A 21,292-nucleotide genomic window follows, 5' to 3' on the forward strand; every position below is an offset into this window, starting at 1 on the left:
GTGTGATGGAGGACACAATGCAGGCCAAACTACTGCCCCGGGTTCACGTATGTGGGGGCCCCATTCCCTTTGCTCCTTTACCTGCCTCGTTCACTCTGTGACCTCAGGTGTTTCTGAGGTGTTCCTCTCCTAGGCTTATAGCACTTACTCCATCCCCATCACTGTCAGTGGCCATCCTCCTCGTGCCACAGGGCATGGTGTGGGCAGGGGAAGAGGCACCACCATCATATTCATTTAGTGCATCTGTAGGACGGGAATTGGTGATTTCAGGGCAGGGCTCTGTGGTAAGCACTATGGGAGTTACTGAAAAGGGGTCCTGACCCAGACCCCAAAAGAGGGTTCTTGGAGCTCCTCCAAGAAAGAATTCAGGGTGAGTCCACAGAGTAGAGTGAAAGGAAGTTTATCAGAGAAGGAAGGAAACGAGGGCCAGGCCCGGTGGCTCCTGCCCGTAATCCCAGCGCCTTGGGAGGAGGCAGGCAGATCGTTTGAGCCTGGGCAAAAAACTGAGCCCCCATCTTACAAAATAAATAAATAAAAGGGAAGTAAAGAAACAAAAGAGGCCCAGGTGCAGTGGCTCACGCCTGTAATCCCAGCACTTTGGGAGGCCAAGGTGGGTGGATCACCTGAGGTCGAGAGTTCAAGGCCAGGCTGACCAACATGGAGAAATCCCATCTCTACTAAAAATACAAAATTAGCCGGGCTTTGTGGCACACGCCTGTAATCGCAGCTACTCGGGAGGCTGAGGCAGGAGAATTGCTTGAATCCAGGAGGCGGAGGTTGCAGTGAGCCGGGATTGCACCACTGCACTCCGGTCTTACAACAGCGAAACTCCATCTCCAAAAAAAAAAAAAAGAAAAGAAACAAAAGAATGGCTACTCCATAGGCAGAACAGCCCCCATGGCTGCTGGTTGGCTATTTTTATGGTTATGTCTTGACCATATACTAATAAACAAGGGGTAGATTACTCATGAGTTTTCCAGGAAAAGGGTGGGGATTTCCCAAAACTGAGGTTTCTGTCTCCTTTTAGACCATGTAAGGTAACTTCCAGATGTTGCCATGATATTTGTAAACTGTCTGACACTGGTGGGAGCATCTCTTAGCATGCTAATGTATTATAATTAGTGTGTAATGATCAGTGAGGCCGGGCATGCTCACGCCTGTAATCCCAGAACTTTAGGAGGTCGAGGTGGGCAGATCACTTGAGGTCAGGAGTTCGAGACCAGCCTGGCCAACATGGTGAAGCCATCTTTACTGGGGGGAAAAAAAAAAAACAGCAAGGATTATCAGAGGTCACTTTCTTTGATCGCCCTCTTGTTTTTTGCATATTTGTACTGGCTTCTTTACCTCATTCTGTTTTATCAGCAGGGTCTCGTGACCTGTCTCTTGTGCCAACCTCCTATCTCATCCTATGACTAAAAATGCCTAACTTCCTGGGAATGCAGCCCAGCAGGTCTCAGCCTCATTTTACCCAGCCCCTGTTCAAGATGGAGTCACTCTGGTTCAAACGCCTCAGATAGGAACACATGAATATGAGCAAGCATTGCTGTGTTCTAGACATGGTGACATGGTTAGGCTTTGTGTCCCCACCCAAATCTCATCTTGAATGGCAATCCCTATTGTCCCTATGCGTCAAGGGAGAGACCGGGTGGAGGTCACTGAATCATGGGGGCCGTTTTCCCCATGCTGTTCTTATGACAGTGAGTGAGTTCTCATGAGATCTGATGGTTTCATCAGTTGCTCTTCCCTGCTTCGATAGGCACTTCTCCTTCCTGCCACCTCGTGAGGAAAGGGCCTTGCTTCCCCGACGCCTTCTGCTATGGTTGTAAGTTTCCTGAGGCCTTCTCAGCCATGCCCAACTGTGAGTCAATTAAACCTCTTTCCTTGATAAATTACCCAGTCTCAGGTAGTTCTTTTAGTTTTTTGTTTTGAGACAGAGGCCCAGACTGGGGTCCAGTGGTGTGCTCTCAGCTCACTGCAACCTTTGCCTCCCAGGTTCAAGCAATTCTTCTGCTTCAGCCACCCCTGTAGCTGGGACATCAGGCCCAAGCCACCACATCCGGCTAATTATTGTATTTTTAGTAGAGATGGGGTTTCACCATGTTGGCCAGGCTGGTCTCAAACTCCTGACCTCAGGTGATCTGCCCACCTCAGCCTCCCAAAGTGCTGGCATTACAGGGTGAGCCACCGCGCCCAGCCTCAGGCAGTTTTTTATAGCAGTATGAAAAATGGACTAATATACATGGACAGGCAGTGTAGAAAGCACCTGCACTACCACTTCCAGATTGTCACCACATCTCTGAGAGGACCCAGAAGAGGAATCTGTTGTTTGCAAAGGAGAAAATGAAAGCTGCAGTTTGGTTGACATTTGTGGAGTACCTGTTATTTCTTAGGCACTTAGGTTTATCTCTGTGACAGAATAGAACTATAAGTGGCCCTGGCATCTGAGTCAATCCCTAGACCCATGTCTGTCAGGTGGGGCTGGGTCCCGACAAGAATAGCAGCCAGAACAGTTCCCTCCAGGCCATGGTCCTGTCCTGTGGAAGCTCCAGCCCTTTGGACAAGGGTTGGAGCCTGGTGTCCCATAGGGGTAAGCTGCAGCCCCTACCTGCCAAACTCAAAGCCAGCCTGAGACCAGCCACCAGTTCACACCCTTGTTTTGCAAGTGGAAAACCTCAGTCCAGAGAAAGACCCAGGCTTGCTGAGACAGAATGACTTTCATATTTGCCTTGTGGCATGTGAGTTGTCCGGTGAAGCATTACTGCTCTTCTTGTTACCAGAAATCAAAATTGAGAGGATCAGCCAGGCACAGTGGCTCATGCCTGTGATCCCAGCACTTTGGGAGGCCGAGGCCAGCAGATCACTTGAGGTCAGGAGTTTGAGACCAGTCTGGCCAGCATGGTGAAACCCCATCTCTACCAAAAATATAAAAAGTTAATCGGCTGTGGTGGCATGTGCCTGTAATCCCAGCTACACAGGAGGCTGACTGGGAGAATTGCTTGAACCCAGGAGGCGGAGGTCGCAGTCAGCCAAGATCGTGCCATTGCACTCCAGCCTGGGTGACAGAGTGAGACTTCATCTCAAAAAAAGAAAATAAAAAAAATTGAGAGGATCAAGGCAGAACACTGATGTTCGCTGAGCCTTCCTTTATTCTGCTTATCTTGAGATGGACTTGATGAGCTCATTTTACAGAGAGGAAAAGTGAAGCTCGGAGAGGCTAAAGAAATTACATTCTCTGGCTCAGCCAGGCAATGGCACAGCCAGTATTTGGACCCAGGTCTGTCTGACTCTGAGCTCACCCTAACAGATCCCTGGAGTTTCACCTCCGGCATCCTCTTCCCCAACAGTCCCCCCACCAACTTCTTGGTGTCCTGATCTGGGACAGCAGAACGTCAGCAGTGAGAAGTCCTTTGCTCCTTACTTGGGTGTCACTATGTCATTCAGACACCGTCAGTTACCACCTTGGCCTGAGCAGGGGAAGGAGACTTGGGGTTGGGAAGAGACGCTGGGCAGGGGAGACTCGGGGGATTCTGGTGGGGATGGATTAGTGGGTTGAGAATCTAAGCCAGAATTGGAGACCTAGGTAGCTATGAGATCTTGAGCAAGCCTCTTTACCTCTGAGCCTCAGGTTTCTCAGCAAAAAAGTGGGAAATTATACCAATACTTTGACACTCCCACTTAGAAAAAAATACAGTTCAGGTTTGGAGTTAGACTTTGGAGTTAGATTTTGTTCCAAACCCCGGATCTCCCACTGACTAGCCGTGTGGTCTGGGGCCAGTTACTTGACATCTCTGAGCAGACTTTGGACCCTGAATCTGTAAAGTGGGTTGTTGTAGGGATTTAGTGAGGTGACTGAGCGGGGAGCACTTTGGAAAAGGTGAGGCTTTATAAATAATGCTGGTTTTTAGCACTCCCCTGGAATGGGGGCTCTGGGATGGCTCCCAGAAACTGGCACCCCCTCAACCTTTCCCCTGAACCCAGGCACATTAGTTCTCATTCTGCATCCTATGTACCCACCAAACAGCTTTCTCCAAACCTGACACCCCACTCCTTTCCACCTTGCCTGAGGACCTGAGGCCCCTTCCCTGTTCCCACCTTGTTCTAGTTCCAAACTGCAAACGATGGCCTGAGTTTCCATTCTTCATCCTGGAGGCTCCAGCTGCAGCCTCAATCTTCTGTCTCGAGAGAATCCGTTTGATTTCGGTTGATCCTTAGGAGATGGGAGGGCCAGCTCCAAGACCTGTGACCAAAACCTTTCAGTCATCCTGAAGTCCCAGAACTCCATCTTTCTTGAACCAAGCCTGCTCTGGTGCCCAAAGGGAAGGGGTGTCAGCGATGGGGGCCCACAGGAGACTTTTGCTGTGGTCCAGTTTTATCGACTATGCTGCTAGTCTGGCACCCCCAGCACTGCCCTGTGCCCCTCCCATCTCTGGCCCCAGTACTGGCATTGGGAGTACCAGGGAGACAGTGGGAGGAGGGGGTAAGGGCTGTGGAGTGAGAGAGGCTGACAGGAGGCGAGGACTCTAGGGAACTGAGGGCTATCAAGCGGCCCAGCTGAGGGCAGGGACCTGTCCTTGCTTGGTCCAGTGACTGCTTATTCCTGACTCTGGGTAAGTGGGTTCAGCCTGCTTGGGGCTCTGGAGGACTCCCCCAGGCTGGGGCCTGGGATGGAGGGAAAGAGTTGGTACTTTGCAGGGACAGGGGCCTTTGAAGGTCTAAGGTCCTGCTTGGGTCTTGCTCTGCATCTGGACAGACCTGTCGCGCTAGAAGCCATCTGATGACAAGTGTGTGTGCACACTCGTGTGCGTGGCTGTGAACTGGAATGTGTCCCTGTGTGAGTGTCTGTGCCGGTCTGTGCAGGATGACATGGGCAACAGTGTCTTCTCCAGGACCCATATCTGTCTCTACAGATGAGTGGAGGGCCAGACCCACAAGGCCATGGATTTCTGTCCTTTGCTTCCCCAGTTCATTCCGTGTCCGGAACCCTGTGGGTGACCTGGTGTGCCCTTATTTCCCACTATCTACTGCTGCCTCCGAGCCATGAGGCCCTGGATGTCATGAAATATGTGTCTCCAGGACTCACGTCCCCATTTTCTCTGCTACGCTTTTCTAACTTGTGAGGACCTGGCTGCTGGGCTGCTCACAGGACGGGCTCTCTATGCCTCCAAGGCAGTGTGTAGGAGATGAAGCAGCCAGCTCAGAGTGGCCCTTTTCTCTGCCCTCTTGTCCCAGGCTTGGAGAAATGGATGATGGGCTAAGGGGCTGGGTAGATGGGCCCTGCTTCCTGGGCATAGGAAAATCCGCAGCGCGGGCTCTTCTGCCTCCACCTCCCCTCTGCTTGCTCCCCAGATGGCTGCTGCACGCTGCTGCCTCTCCCTGCTGCTCCTGTCCACGTGTGTGGCTCTGTTGCTGCAGCCACTGCTGGGTGCCTGGGGAGCCCCGCTGGAGCCATTGTACCCAGGGGGCAATGCCACGCCAGAGCAGATGGCCCAGTATGCAGCTGAGCTCCATAGATACATCAACGTGCTGACCAAGCCTAGGCATGTGCCACGGACATGGAGAGAGACCCCAGCCCCTGGGACCCTGGGCTCACTCCACATTCCTGGCCACACCCTGTCCCCAGCCCAAGCCCCATCTCCAGCCCCAGCCCCTTCCAGGCCACTCTTGGGGAAACAGAGCATCTGTGCTGACCAGGCCTGGGCCCATGTGCCCTGGGCAAGTGAGTGCCTACAGGCGGATACGAAACAGGTGGGCTGGCACCTGGGCACAGGGCTTCCATGTATAGGGAAAAAGACAAAGAGGACACGCTGGCCTTCTCAGAGTGGGGTCCTCCCATGCTGCTGCCCCCAGGTGAGTTCGACTCCCTGCCCTGTCTGTCCAGCTCCCTGGGGCTGAAATGGGGATGGTGGGACTGAATCAGGGCTTAAAAAGGTGTGGTGGGGGGTGGAAGAGGGAGAACAGGAGCCCAGGGCTGGAGTAAGGCCTAAGGCCTCAGGCCTCCTGACGGCACAAGGCCTGCCCCCCACACAGCTCCTCACAGGGAGCTCAGCCTGCTGGAACTGTAACGCTACCACCTGCCTCCTACCACTCCATGGGCAGTGCCAGCCCAGCTCTCCCCTCCACACTGTTGGCTCTGGCCAAAACTGGCTCCTTGTTCCCGCAGAGGCTCAATAAAGCAAGTCAAAGCCACAGTCTATCTCTATGTCTCTGTGGACTCCTGGTGCAGGGCAGCAGGAAGAGCTAAATGCATGGAGAGAAAGGGGAGGGCAGGGCAGAGGCAACAGGGAAAGCAGGCTGTGCTTGTAAATCATCCAGAACGTCCATGGGGTCATCAGTCACTCATCTCTTCCTCTCCGCTTCACAGAGGGACAAGTTGTGACCAGAGGAAGGCAAGGACTTCTCTATGGTCATTCGGCAACCTGTGAAGTGGCAGTCTTGAGCTTGACTCTTCCCAGTTCAGCACCTGTAGACCCTCCCAACCCAGCCCCATGACAACCCTGCTCCAGGTGCACCAGTGCTTTCTGTGGCTGAGGCAGCAGGAGCACCAAAATGTATACGAAAGCATCCTTGGCATGGTGGCAGGGGATCAGCCCAGCATGGAGGCACAATTCTGGTGCTATGGCAGTCACAGCTGCATCCAGGGGCCTGAGCTGCCATCCAGAAATGTGGAGAGAATGGGCTGCCCCGTGAGGTAGCGAAATGCTGGGCACAGGAGGTATTCAAGCTACTGTGGAAGGGGAGGAGGCTGGATTCACTGAGAGTTCCAGCCAATGAGTCCAATCTGTAGATTGCACACTCCAGCCCTGTGAGGGCGAGGACCTGGATCCCGCCCCAGGGAGCACTGCCCAGAGTCCCAGAGCACCCATCTCTTCCTGGCCCTTTTCAGGCACCCTGAATAGGTGGGGACAGTGTGCGCATGCATGCGTGTGTACATGCGTGTGTGTAAAGGGGAGAAGTCAGGGAACCAGAATGTGTCCGGTTCCTAGAATGGCTTCTCCTGCCTCCCCCACATGCTTGGCCTGAAGGGATGGGGTTTGGGTTTGGAGGATGAGGTGTCCGCTCTTCTGGGCTTAGCACCTTGCACAGAAATGGAAATAGCACCACAATTGTGTTTCTCTTCAAGTCCTACTCAATCTGGTGTGTGCAAATGACCTGGAAGTAGAACCAGGTCCTAAAAGACAAAGAGCTTTAAGAGGATGCAGCTACTTGGCTCAAATTGATTTTTTGTTTGTCTTTGGAGACAGGGTGTTGTTCTGTCACCCAGGCTGAAGTGCAGTGACATGAGCACAACTCACCATAGCCTTCACCTCCTGGGCTCAAGCGATCCTCCTGCCTCAGCCTCCCAAGTAGCTGGGCTACAGGCACATGCCACCATGCCCAGCTAATTTTTTTTATTTTTATAAAGACAGGGTCTTGCTATGTTCCCCAGCCTGGTCTCAAACTCCTGAGCTCAAATGATCTGCTCACCTCAGCCTCCCAAAGTGCTAGGATTACAGGTGTGAGCCACCGTGCCCAACCTCAGGTTGATTCTTAAATCCAAGGGGTGTCTGGATAGAGAGATGGCTTCAGCAAGAGAATGGTTTGAGTCTGAATAAGGGAGCCTGAAGTCCCAGCATTTTCTCTGGCAGCTTAAGGATGTGAATGGGAAAAGGTGTGGATACTTCCTAGGGCCAGGAGTTCACACCCTGAAGACATACCTGGATGTGAGAGTAGGATCAGGGCAGGGGGCTCTGCCCCTACCAAGCCTCTCTGATGGCCATGGGAGCCCCCAGAAGAGAGAGAGCCACCCTCACACCCAGCTTCTCAGGGACAGGCCCTGGCCAGATCCACCTCTTCCCCTGCAATGCTCACCCTAGAAGGGCTCAGAAGTCCAGGAGGCAAAGGCGGCCCCCCCATACTCTGCATGCTGAGGGGCAAAGGCACCTCTTCTTGTTCCTGTGCCAACTCTGACAGCCCAAGCTGGGCTGTTCGATAGAAACTTGGGCGAGGTGGGACTGGGGGTGTGTCGAGCTGAAGCCCTCCTTTAAGGTTCCAGCTTCTCTCACCTTTGCCCTTCCTCTGCATTGGAGTCCCCCCCATCCCCCGCCAACGCTGGTGGTGGTATGTGGGGTGAGGTGGGGGAAGGTTGCTGGGGAGTGAGGGGAGGACCCCTCCACCCCGCAGCTGAGGTCTTTTTCTCCCACAGCAGGAACTCCAGGATTCCCCTTCCCTGTCGAAGGACTGGTCCCTCCCCGGCCCACAGAAGTCACTGAAGCAACAGACATTTGTCTTTACTGTTTTCACTGAGGGGATGAGGAGGAGTTGAGGCCCCTCTCAATATAAAGGGGTTGGTAGGGGGTCAGGCGTCTGGAGGCCAAGCCCCAGCCTGGAGAAGGAAGTCTCAGGACGGCCAGTATCTCCCCGCACGCCCGCCCCGGAGGGCTTCCTCTCGCTCCCACCCAAGCAGCCCCCAGTCCCGAGGCCCCTGATTCGGTGCCAAGCATACAGGCTGTCCTACCTGGCGCCTCGGGAGGAGGTTGGTGGTCGGGGTTCCCAGGTGTTCAGCCACTGGGGTTTCGTGGTGGTCCATGGAAGGGGTTTCGTGGCTTTCCGTGGGGAGGTGTTCGTGGCGTTCGCAATTTTCTTGTAGTTTTTAGATTTCTTCGAGCTGAGAACACGTCTTTGCAGCGGTCATGAGGCCGCTCCCCGAGCCCAGCTTGGGTCGCGATGCGCGTGGGTGTGTCCGGCGGCGTCCGTGTCCTCCCGCACCCTCTGCCGTCCTCCCTGCCTCCCTCGCGCCCTCCGCCAGCTCACCTGCTGTTGAAGAGCCTCCCCACGTACTTCTTGATCCAGCCTAAGTTCAGCCAACTGGCGGTCATGGACTGCTGCGGCACCTGCAGCTCCTCGCCCAGGGCGCCCTCCGGCGGCAGCAACAGCCACATGAGGCCTGCTACGACCAGAGCGCATGCGCAGCGCGGAGCCGGCGTCTGGAGAGCTCCGGACTCGCAGAGCGGCGGGCAGTCACGTGACCCCGCGGCTGCAGTCGGCCCGGGTCAGCCGAGCCCGGACGGTAGCTTGCGGGTGTTCCGCGCGATGGGCAGGCTTGGGTGCAGGAGAGCTCAGGCCGAGGGACGTGACTATCTCTGGAACACACACCAGTGCACAGACGGCCTAAGGGACATCCTGGTGCCCGGGGGAATGGTGCACAACTGGACATGCCCAGTGATGCACGCTGACAGCATCGAGGTAAAAATGAACGGCGAGACACACCCTAAGGTGTAGGCACAAGGACGGCGTAAAACCATTGGACAGCTCCCTAATCTCACCGACCTCTCTCCCGCAAATTTCTTACTTATCACCCTCTTTTCTCCCTGCCGTTCCCTCAAAATGTCAGTCACGTTGTTCTCTGCCTGGAAGACTCTTCCTCTAGACAGCCTCATGGCCAGCTCTGTCGCTCCTTGGAGGCATTAGCTGAAAATCCACCTTTGAAATGGGTCTTACCCTGACACCCCTGTTTAAAATTGCAACCCAATGGCCGGGCGCGGTGGCTCAAGCCTGTAATCCCAGCACTTTGGGAGGCCGAGACGGGCGGATCACGAGGTCAGGAGATCGAGACCATCCTGGCTAACACGGTGAAACCCCGTCTCTACTAAAAAATACAAAAAACTAGCCGGGCGAGGTGGCGGGCGCCTGTAGTCCCAGCTACTCGGGAGGCTGAGGCAGGAGAATGGCGTGAACCCGGGAGGTGGAGCTTGCAGTGAGCCGAGATCCGGCCACTGCACTCCAGCCCGGGCGACAGAGCGAAACTCCATCTCAAAAAAAAAAAAAAAAAAAATTGCAACCCAGCAGGGTGCGGTATATAACGCCTGTAATCCCAGCACTTTGGGAGGCAGAGGCCGGCGGATCGCTTGAGCCCATGAGTTCAAGACCAGCCTGTGCAAAAGACAGAGAGCCCTGTCTCTACAATTTAATATATATATATATATATATTGCAACCCAACCCCTCATCTTGCTCTATCTTTTTCTTGCTCTATTTTTGCACATTTTTATTTTTTATGAATTTTTTTTTTTTTAGACAAGGACTTGCTTTGTTGCCCAGGCTGGAGTATAGTGTTGGGATCATGGCTCACGGCAGTCTCAAACTCCTGGGCTCAGGCCATCCTCTTGCTTCAGCCTCCCAAGTAGGTAGGTCTACAGGTGCACACAACCATGCCCAGCTAAATTTTAATTTTTTGTAGAGATAGAGTCTTGCTAGGTGGCCCAGGCTGGTCTCAAGCTCCTGGCCTCAAGCGATCCTCCTGCCTTGCCTCCCAAAGTGCTGGGATTACAGGTATGCACAGCCACACCTGGCTGCACTTTCTAACTTATGTATTCTTTTTTTTTTCTTTTTTTTGAGACGGAGTCTCGCTCTGTCGTCTGGGCTGGAGTGCAGTGGCCGGATCTCAGCTCACTGCAAGCTCCGCCCCCCGCGTTTACGCCATTCTCCTGCCTCAGCCTCCCAAGTAGCTGGGACTACAGGCACCCGCCACCTCGCCCAGCTAGTTTTTTGTATTTTTTTAGTAGAGACGGGGTTTCACCGTGTTAGCCAGGATGGTCTCGATCTCCTGACCTCGTGATCCGCCCGTCTCGGCCTCCCAAAGTGCTGGGATTACAGGCTTGAGCCACCGCGCCCGGCCATGTATTCTATACTTATTATATTTATGTCCAAGTCCCTTCCCTCAATGTAAGCATCATTAATCACAACTGGGCTCTTTGCTTATTTTGTCTATTGATGTATCACAAGCACCTAGAACAGTGCCTGGCACTTAGTAGATACTCGATAATACATATTAAATGAATGACTAAGTGTTACACACAGGAAAGCCAGCCTGATGATTCACACACCCAATGCACAGAGAATTTTGTGTCTGCAACACACCATGATTCAGACTATATGCCCATAAACGTGATGCACACCCCCAGAGCTCCTAAGCCCCTCAACCCTCTTTTAACTGGGAACTCCACTCATCCCCACCACCCCAAGCAGGGATAAGAAGCCCTAGTAGCTGTCCTGACCATCAGAATGGTAGATGAGGCTGCCCTTGCCTAACTCCTTCATGCCCTTAGTGGGCCTGAGGAGGGCCCTTGGTGCCAGGCCCCATCCCCAAGCTCCTAGAGAATACAGCTGACAGGGAGCCCAAACTTGGCCACCAGACATTACCATGGTGCTGGGCAGGTGCAGAGGAGCACAGCAAAGCGTCTCTGGCCAGGACCTGAGGCCCTTTATATTCCTAAGGATCCATGCCCCCTTTCCCACTAAGGTTCCACTTCCAGCACAGCCTTCTTTTCCTCCCTCTGTCATGACCTGAAAGTCCAGAACAGAGAGAAGGTGAGGGTGGAAGCACATGGGCTACCACCTGTTCTGACCAGGGCACAGTCCCTGCCAGGGGCCCAGAGGTGTGGGTGGCAGAGGCGGGGAGGCCTGGGGAATAGAGTAATGTTTTGCTCCAAGTATACAGATCCAAGGGAGAAACTGGCTCTGGGTTTGAGAGGGGGCTGTGCTTTTCCCAGGGGCTACTGTTTGGAAGGGAGTTATGCTGAGACCAGATGCCCCTCCCCATCTGACTAGATCCAAGGTGCCACATTTCCCTACAGGGCTGCTGTGGGGTCCCAGCACCCCTATTCCCCTCCCCTAGGCCTGCTGCCTATTTCCCAAACTTCTTGGATCACAAAAGCTAGTCAGGGAATGTGGTAAATATACAGATTCCCAGGCTCAATTCCAGACCAATAGACTCAGAATTGCCCAACATGAATCCTGGGAAAGTGTATTTTAATAAGCCCCCCAGATGAGTTTTCTAACTGGGCAAGTTTGGGAAACAGGGTGGATAAGAAGAGCAGAGACCGGAATCTGGAAAACTTGGGTTTAAGGTCCTGCAGCAACCCTTGTTCCATGAACTTTGGTTTCCTAATCTGTAAAATGGGGACGGGACCCCCATGGGGTCAGCCTGCCACCCAGAAGGGTAGTAAATGAAGCCCCCAAGAAGGCCCCCTTCCCTTCACGTGCCCCACGCCACCCCCAAGCCTCACCCATCTCCCTCCTCTCGCCCTCTCTAACCTGATGGGGTGGGAGGTCCTGACGCCATTCCCAGGATTGGTCACCACGGCGGCCCCAGCCCGGGGCAGGGCCCACCTGGAGCAGTGTGATCTGCTGATGCTGAAGCTTTCCCAGCGGCAGAAGCAACTCTGCTGGAGGGACCCCAGCCTGGCTGAGACCCTGTGGGAAGCCACACATCTCGGCCTGCTCCAGTTCCAGTGCCGTCCTGAGTTCCATCCTGAGGTCCAGTTCCATCATGAGTGCTGGAACTGTAGCCTGGAGGGCAGGATGGGCCCCCTCAGGAGAGGTGGGGAGGAGGGCCGGGGAGGAGGAGGGCTGGGGAAAGAAAGCTGGGGGGAGGAGGCTGGGAGAGACCACCCTTTCCTCTTCCCTGGCCCCTGTGTCCAGGCCACACTGCCCTTCCTGCCCTAGCACAGTCCCAGATGAGAAGAGTCCTGGGAGGTAATGAGGGGCAGTTGAAGGCCAGGTGTGGCCCAGCCTCAGGTTTGGGGGAGCAGAGGAGCAAGGAAGATCCAAGAGAGGAGGAGACACAAACCCATTTTGGAGGAGCCCACAGATGAGATGGGGGGTCCCTCCGTTTCCTCCCTCTGCCTCTTCCACACCTACACGCGAAACAAAGCGCATGAACATGTGAGGGTGGGTGGCAGCTGCTTCCAGGCCCGATGACGTGAGCCAGGCCATGCATTTGTTCGCTCATTCATCTGTCCCTTTGTCCCTTTGTGGGTCACATCCATTTATCCATGAGTCCCTCCTTCCCTTCTGCTGCTCCTCCCTTCCTCCTGCCTCCCTCCCACCTCCACCCACCCCCTAAGCATCCATGGAGGCCTATGGTGAGCTGGTCACTGTGCCAGATGCTGGAGGTTCAGAGCTGAACAAGACCCCAGCTGCCCTCGGGAAGCATGCAGTCTAGAGAGGAGAACGCAGGACACCATGGGACTCCCTCACCAAGCAGAAAGGTCTTCTATGGGACTTTTTAAAAACATGCAGTGATTCTGTACAGGGCAGCCAGGCCCCTCCTAGGCTAATGGCCTCTCTCTGTGTCTCTCTCAGGACGTCACCAGCACCCCAGATGTACTGGAGGGCAGGTAGGAAGGAGTGAGCCCCTGAGAGGCCAGGTTTGGGCCACCCCCAGCAGAGAGGAGTAGCGGTGGTGGGTGGGATGATCAGTCTGGGGCGAGTCAGCCAGGAGACTCAAGGTCACTATCATTGGGCCTATTCCACAGTGGGTAGCAGAGAATGACATTTGAGAATACTCACGCAATCACAGGAAGCCCACAGGGCTTATCTCAGGGGCCCTGGAAATGGGCTGGTCCAAACGGTCACACACCAAGTTAGAGTCAAAATGGTGGGTTTAGCCCCAGCTGTGCCTGCACCAGGTGCCTGAGTAGCTTCTCTTTGCATCTCAGTGTTCTTCTTGGAGAAGTGGAGGCAGGAGCCCCTGTCCTGCTGCTCTCTGGGAATCTGGGCACATACTCCACAGTGAATTTGGAAGGTCCATTGAAATGGCACACAGTATTCGTCGCTGCCTGGCCAGGAGAGCCACATTCCTAAGAGGAGGCTGGTAGATGGGATGTGGACGTTGAGCAGACACCCAGCCAAGGTCCCCTGACATCCCTCTCTCCCTTACATTATGTTGCTGCCCAGGTAATCCCATACCAATCTCACATGTTTCCGTACTTCCCAGATAGATCTTCAACCATCTGACCACTTGGTGCCTGGTACAAATAGATGCCTGGGGAGGGAAAGAGAGGAAAGGAAAGATAAGGGAAGGAAGGAAGGACTGATGGATGGTTAGATGAAGGTGAAGGAGCTGAATTCCCATCAGGCCATCAATTCCAGACTTCTTCTTCTCCTAGATCCAAAGTTCATCGATTCTGGAGCAAAACTGCCAAATTCTAAGACTGACTTTCTAGCTATGCGATTTCCTTGGTTTTTCTCTTCTGGAAATTGGGGAGAGTGATATTTTCTACCTCCTAGGGTTGCTAGGAGGATTATATGAAGTGGACTAACCACATGTAGGCCTACCTTCCTGCTAACTGGAGTTTCCCAAACTTCTCTCATTTTGCAATATGCTTTAGTCTCCAACTAAGCAGAGTCTCCCCTTTGTCCAGATGAGGAAATGAAGGTTTAATGAGCAGGCCGCGACTGGCTCGGTCATTCCACATATCAGCAGCAGGATGGAAACTGGAATTAGAGTTCGCCTTCCCTCTTCCCAGAAGCTGTGAGATGGCTCTGCTGCTTCAAAATGTTTGCTGTCCTATACCCTGGTGCCCCCCAGTGTGAGTGGAATATACATCATTCCAGGACCTCCTGCCCATGGAAGAAGTAACCCCATTCTGGGGCATCCTGACCTCATAGCCAGGGTAAAAGAGCAAAGGTGGGCTGGGTGTGGTGGATCACACCTGTAATCCCAGCACTTTGTGTGGCCAAAGCAGGTGAATTTCTTGAGTCCAGAAGTTTGAGACCAGCCTGGGTGACACAGCGAAACCCCATCTCTACTAAAAATACAAAAATTAGCCGTGCATGGTGGCACAAGCCTGTAGTCCCAGCTACTTAGGAGGCTGAGGTAGGAGGATAGCTTGAGCCTGAGAGGCGGAGGCTGCAGTGAGCTGAGATCGTGTCACTGCACTCCAGCCTGAGCAACAGAGTGAGACCCTGCATTAAAAAGAAAGAAAGAAAGAAAAGCAAAGGTGGAAGCAAGGGATAGCTCTTAGAGCTCCTGCTTGGATGTAGCACTTGCCACTGTTGCTCAGGTGCCACTGGCCAAGGCAAGTCCTGTGGTCAAGCCAGGAGTGGTCAGAGAGGCCCACATCCCTCTGAGCCAAGGGCACAGCTCTCCTGTTTGGAGCCACCTGCCTTAGCCAGGACGTCTGGCTGGATGCCACACCCTCTCTGTATGTCCCGGAAGTCGGAAGCCTCACCAGAGGGTATGCGTCCTGGCCAGGCCCCAGGTGCCCTCAGATATCACTCGTAGATTCCAGACCCATCAGGTCCAGTCAACCCATCATGGAGCATATATCCGAAACCCCCAAGCAGAGAGAGGTGCTATCAGGCTCCCCCTGGCCCAGTCTGGAGTTGGGCTCCTCTCCCAGACATGGTGACGGTAGTAACCCATTAATAATTAATCTGGGGGCAAATCGATACATTTCCAGTCCACCAGGTCTACACCGAAACCACTCCCTGCAGCCTGGCGGGAAACCCTCAGAGCTTGACCCTTGACAGGTCCAGAGCAGGACAGGATGTCAACCCCAGCTGAGGAGGCCACGCCTTGACTGCCTTCCAGTGTGGAGGGCAGCTTGGGGGCTGCGACTTCTGCTCACATATTTCCCGTGTTTCAGAAACTAGACCTCCCTGGTAGCAGCTGATTGACTGACAGAGGGGAGAACAAGCAGGGAGTGATGGAAATTTTGGTCAATGAGGCTGCATATCCTTCAAGACCTGCCTCAAATGCCATTTTAATAGCTATTATTATATCATTATAGCTACATTATATATCATATTATGTATGATATATAACACATTATTTTACTTTAAGTTCTAGGATACATGTGCAGAACATGCAGGTTTGTTACATAGGTACACATGTGGCATGGTGGTTTGCTGCACCTATCAACCCATCATCTAGGTTTTAAGCTAAGCCGCATGCATTAGGTATTTGTCCTACTGCTCTCCCTCCCCATGTTCCCTACCTCCCAACAAGCCCCAGTATGTGATGTTCCCCTCCCTGTGTCCTTGTGTTCTCATTGTTCAGCTCCCACTTATGAGAACATGCGGTGTTTGGTTTTCTGTTCTGATGTTAGTTTGCTGAGAATGATAGTTTCCAGCTTCATCCATGTCCCTGCAAAGGACATGAACTCATTCTTTTTTATGGCTGCTTATTATTATTTTTGAGACAGAGTCTTGCTGTGTGGTCCAGGCTGGAGTGCAGTGGCGTGACCTCGGCTCACTGCAACTTCTGCTTCCCAGGTTCAAGCAATTCTCCTGCCTCAGCCTCCCAAATAGTGGGACTACAGGTCCCCGCCACCATGCCCAGCTGATTTTTGTATTTTTAGTAGAGATGGGGTTTCACTTTGTTGGCCAGGCTGGTCTCAAACTCTGACCTCAAGTGATCTGCCCACCTCGGCCTCCCAAGTGCTGGGATTACAGGCGTAAGCCGCTGTGCCCAGCCCAAGCTGTACTCTTATCTGGGACTCCACTATAACGTGGAGTGAAGGCTCAAAGTTGGTTTGTCTAACTAAAGGCGTCATCCTTGATTATGACCTCTGACATCTGGAGAGTACCAGAATTCCCTAGGCTGCCCTTGGGGTGCCTAGGGAACCTTGTCTCTACCAAAAAATATAATAATTAACCAGGCGTGGTGGTGTGCACTTGCGATCTTCTTCCTTTGCGGTACAAACTTTTATTGCCTACTCAATTGCCTACTGGCCAATTGGCCAGGAACATGCACCCCGGTGTTTCAATCTCCAAACATTCACATTTTGCCTAACAACCAAACTATTCAGGTTCCTTTAGTAATCCCTATTTCCTCCTCCTCCACACACACCAGGGGGCTGTACACTTCATTCTCTTCAGCAGGGCAAAACTTCTCTGCTACACTCGGCACCAGGATAGCCAGTTGGCCCTTTCTTAGGACCCCAAATTTTCCGCCTCATAATACTAACAGTTGGCCCATGTGTACTCACCTTCCTATCCCACTTTCTCTCTTGTCCTGGCAACCACCCAGAAACACAATACCATCACTCTCTTCTCCCAGGTCTGATATCAGCACCTCAAGGAAAACAGCTCCGGGTAGGGTGTGCTGGCTCACGCCTGTAATCCCAGCACTTTGGGAGGCCAAGGCAGGCAGATCACCTGAGGTCAGGAGTTCAAGACCAGCCTGGCCAACATGGTGAAACCCTGTCTCTACTAAAAATACAAAAAATGGCCAGGCATGGTGGTGGGTACCTACAGGCTGGAGGCTGGAGAATCACTTGAACCCATGGGGCCGACGTTGCAGTGAGCCAAGATTGTGTCATTACACTCCAGCCTGGGCAATGAGGCAAGACTCTATCTCAAAAAAAAAAAAAAAAAAAAAGGAAACAATGATGAAGTTGAACACCCACTGCTTCAAAACCCAAACCTGAGTAAAGCGCCCTATTCAGCAAGAAGCAGCCAGTCAATCAACAATGCCCCTCTTCCTTTGAAAGTAAAAGGCAAGAATGTTAGTCCAAACTGCACCATCTTGTAAGCTCCCTGCTATTTTGCAGACCTTGGTCAAAGTGAAACATTTCACAGGGATTTGGGCCATGAGAAAACATCCTGCCTAACCACCTGACCACAAGGCAAAGGCCCAACTAAACAAACATCCCTATCATGTCTTGCTGGACAAAGGTCCAAGGAACACCATGATGACATCCTGCTGGAACAAGGGCCAGAACAGCCGCATCATGGGAACGAACATCTCATCAATATCCTGCCGGGCAGCAAGCCATGCTGCCCAGACCCCTCCCACCCATACCTACAAATAGCCCCAGCCTGTAAGCAGTAGTGGACTCTGGCATTCGGCTGGTCCCACACTTCTGTAGGTTTTATGCTGGATGTAAAGCCTGCATTTGCGTTGAGCTGCCTTCTTTCTGTGTCTTTCTTTAGCCCTCGCCTTCCCTTCCAAACCTCACAGCAGTAACATGTGGTACAGGTTTATAGCCTAGGAGCCGTAGGCCATATCACGTAGCCTAGGTGTGCTGTGGGCTACACCACCTGGGTTTGTGTAAGTACACGCTGTGATGTTAGTGCAAGGTGAAATCACCTAATGACACATTTCTCAAGCTCCCCCTCATATGACAAGCAACACATGACTGTATATGAAAGCTCTTAAATACGGATTAAGTTTCTAAATCTCTAAAAGAAAAAACAGTCATTATTTACTACATATGGAATTTTTTTCTTTTTTTTTTCCGAGACGGAGTTTCACTCTTGTTGTCCAAGCTGGAGTGCAATGGCGGGATCTTGGCTCACTGCAACTTCTGCCTCCCAGGTTCAAGCAATTCTTCTGCCTCAGCCTCCCAATTAGCTGTGATCACAGGCGCCTGCCACCAAGCCCAGCTAATTTTTTTTGTATTTTTTGTAGAAATGGGGTTTCACCATGTTAGCCAGGCTGGTCTCAAACTCCTGACCTCAGGTGATCTGCCCGCCTCAGTCTCCCAAAGTGCTGGGATTACAGGTGTGAGCCACCATGCCTAGCTGGAATGTTTTCTTAAAACATTCATTTCAGTGGGAACATAATTTGGGGCTAGAGTCTTTTATTTAACTTTCACCCCAAAGTTGCAAAGTGTTTCGAGGTTTTTCCCTGTAAAATAATTATTTTAATTCAATTTAAATAAAACCTGTCAAGGAAACTTTAACCTTTTAGAAGTCTAGCTTCCTGTGAAATGTGAGAGGAAGTCAGCACTGATCTCAGAAATCTGATTACAACAATAGATCTACCCCTTAATGAGGCGAGTCTTGAATCTCGTCCACTTCAAACCATTAATCTGCACTATGTGCCTATGCTAGGCACTGGAGTAAGATGAAGCACCTTCTTGGAGTTCACATGCTATTGATTATGCCAGACAATGAGCAATAAAATAGGTAAGAATGGCTGTGGGGGATGTCAGCTGGGTTCTAGTTACAGTCGCATTTCAGGAAATTATTTAATATGCTGACTTTAACAACCTAAGCCTCTTGTCCATGTGTGCACACAGGGTAGACCTCTGAAGAGTGGTGCTGTAATTTCTAGGGTAATGGCTGTGTTAAGTCAAGGCAGGATGACAGTTCAGCCTCATCCAAGAATAGTGCAAAGGGCTCTTCACTCGGATTAAAGCCTTCTCTCCCAGACTTAATTGCTCACCCTGCTGTGAACCCCCTAAATTTGAGACAGGTCCAGCGGGCAGCAGTAGGTGGTGATCTCAGCCTCCAGCTTGACCTTGATATTCAGCAGGGCCTCATACTCCTGGGCCTAGTGCTGTCCCTCTGCTCAGGTCTGTGCCAGCTCTGGCTCCAGGTGCAGCAGGATCCCGTTGAGCTGCTCCATCTGCAGGGTATAGCAGGCCTCCACCTCCCTCAGGCTGTTCTCCAAGCTGGCCTTCAGATTTCTCATGGAGTCCAGGTCAGTCTCCAAGGACTGGACTGTATGTCTCAGCTCCATGAGCGTCATCTCAGCAGCTCCAACCTCGGCAGACTGCGTGGTGACCACTGCGGTGCTCTCCTCAATCTGCTGAGACCAGTACTTGCCCAGCTCCTCTCAGTTCTTTGGAACCAGCTCGTCATATTGGACCCAATGTCCGCCATGATCTTGGTGAGGTCGTGAGATTTGGGGGCATCTACCTCCATGGTCAACCCGGAGCTAGCAATCTGGGCTTATAGGCCCTTTACTTCCTCTTCATGGTTCTTCTTCATGAAGAGCAGCTCCTCTTTGAGAGCCTGGATCTCTGCTTCCAGCTGCAGCTGAGTGACATTGGTGTCATCAATGACCTTGCGGAGCCCATGGATGTTGCTTTCCACAAACTGGCACATGGCCAGCTCTGTCTCATACTTGACCCTAAAGTCATCACCAGCAAGACAGGCATTGTCGATCTGCAGAACAATGTGGGGATTGTCCACAGTATTTGCAAAGATCTGAGCCCTCAGGTCCTCGATGGTCTTGAAGTCATGGCTCCAGTCTCTGACCTGGGGTCCCTGCTTCTCCAGGTGCTCCTGGATTTTGTTCTCCAGTTTCTGGTTCTTGGTCTCCAGGCTCCTCATTCTGTCCAGGTAGGAGGCCAAGTGGTCGTTCAGACTTTGCATGGTTTCCTTCTTATTCTGGATGACTCCCATTCCTGCCAGACCCCCGGCCATCACCGTGGGCAGGCCCCCGGACCCCATGCTGCCCTGGAAGCTGGTGGAGCAGGATGTGGAGATCCGGGAACCAGAGCCCCTGATGCCTGCATAGACGCTGGCCACACTGCTGACCAGCTGGGTGCCTGGACAGAGCCCAGGGACTGGTAGTTGGTGGAGAAGGTAGAGCAAGTGGTGAAGTTCATGCTGTCCGGGGAGGAGAGAAAGAGGACAGGACTCAGGTTTTGATGGCCAATTTTTTTTTTTTAAAGCTGAAGGTAAATCTGTAGAAATAAATTTTCTACCTTTAGAAAATAAACATTTAAATGTTGTCCAAATAAATACCTTAAGCTAAATTTTCTGATACAGGTCTCTTTCCTTTGAGATTGTTCTCACACATGGATTATAAATACCTAGTAAAAAGACTGCAGATTAATTCCCTATAATAATGAGGTTTTTTTGTTTGTCTGTTTAAAAAAAAAAAAAAAAGCATAGGCTGGGCATGGTGGCTCATGCCTGTAATCCCAGCACTTTGGGAGTCCAAGGTGGGTGGATCACAAGGTCAGGAGTTTGAGACAAGCCTGTCCAATATGGTGAAACCCTGTCTTTACTAAAAAATACAAAAATTAGCAAGGCGTGGTCATGCATGCCTGTACTCTCAGCTACTCAGGAGGTTGAGGCAGGAGAATTGCTTGAACCCAGGAGGCAGAGGTGGCAGTGAGCCGAGATTGTGCCACTGCATTCCAGCCTGGGTGACAGAGTAAGACTCCGTCTCAAAAAAAAAAAAAAAGCACAAAGGAAGGGGAAGATTAGAATGTGAAACATACAGAGAAGAGTTCGCTTAAGGCTTTCTGTAAGAATGAGTGGGCTAAACAATGTTGACATCGCCAAAATAAAACCAAATATCAACAGGAAAGGCCCAGGAAAGAATTCACAGACGTAAAGAGATATGATAAATATGGTCATTTTTGGCCGGGTGTGGTTGCTCACACGTGTAATCCCAGCACTTTAGGAGGCTGAGGCAGGTGGATAATGAGGTCAGGAGTTCGAGACCATCCTGGCTAACACAGTGAAACCCTGTCTCTACTAAAAAAAAATTACAAAAAATTAGCTGGGTGTGGTGGTACGTGCCTGTAGTCCCAGCTACTCGGGAGGCTAAGGCAGGAGAATCGCTTGAACCCAGAAGGTGGAGGTTGCAGTGAGCTGAGATTGTGCCACTGCACTCCAGCCTGGGCAACAGAGAAAGATTCTGCCTCAAAAAAAAAAAAAAAATATATATATATATATATATATATTATATATATATATATATATGTAGTCCATTTTCCTTATCCCTTTTGATAAGACAGTCAAAATGACCTCTTTCCATTTCTAATCATGTAATAATGAGAT

At 51.9% G+C, this 21,292-nt stretch overlaps 1 protein-coding gene and 1 pseudogene across 1 annotated transcript; one reads left to right on the top strand and one right to left on the bottom strand.

The window, feature by feature from the left end:
• The first annotated feature begins 5,327 nt into the window (after positions 1–5,327).
• Positions 5,328–6,188, top strand: PPY (pancreatic polypeptide). Its single transcript, XM_033184367.1, has 3 exons — positions 5,328–5,541; positions 5,783–5,847; positions 6,038–6,188. Exons 1-3 carry the CDS (start codon positions 5,347–5,349, stop codon positions 6,060–6,062), a joined length of 285 nt encoding a protein of 94 aa, XP_033040258.1. The 5' UTR covers positions 5,328–5,346; the 3' UTR covers positions 6,063–6,188.
• A 12,053-nt stretch (positions 6,189–18,241) lies between these two features.
• Positions 18,242–20,223, bottom strand: LOC117067610 (annotated as a pseudogene).
• Positions 20,224–21,292: the final 1,069 nt, after the last annotated feature.

The sequence above is a fragment of the Trachypithecus francoisi genome, unplaced genomic scaffold (genome assembly GCF_009764315.1).
Source record: "Trachypithecus francoisi isolate TF-2019V2 unplaced genomic scaffold, Tfra_2.0 Lachesis_group20, whole genome shotgun sequence".
Lineage (NCBI taxonomy): Eukaryota > Metazoa > Chordata > Mammalia > Primates > Cercopithecidae > Trachypithecus > Trachypithecus francoisi.

What these genes read in the sequence shown, in the direction of transcription:
- PPY (XM_033184367.1), top strand. Translation starts at nt 5,347, where the DNA reads ATGGCTGCTGCACGCTGCTGCCTCTCCCTGCTGCTCCTGTCCACGTGT. An exon ending in TGCTGACCAAGCCTAGGCAT is followed by an intron (nt 5,542 to 5,782) that starts GTGCCACGGACA and finishes TTCCATGTATAG; the next exon opens with GGAAAAAGACAAAGAGGACA. An exon ending in TCCCATGCTGCTGCCCCCAG is followed by an intron (nt 5,848 to 6,037) that starts GTGAGTTCGACT and finishes AGCTCCTCACAG; the next exon opens with GGAGCTCAGCCTGCTGGAAC.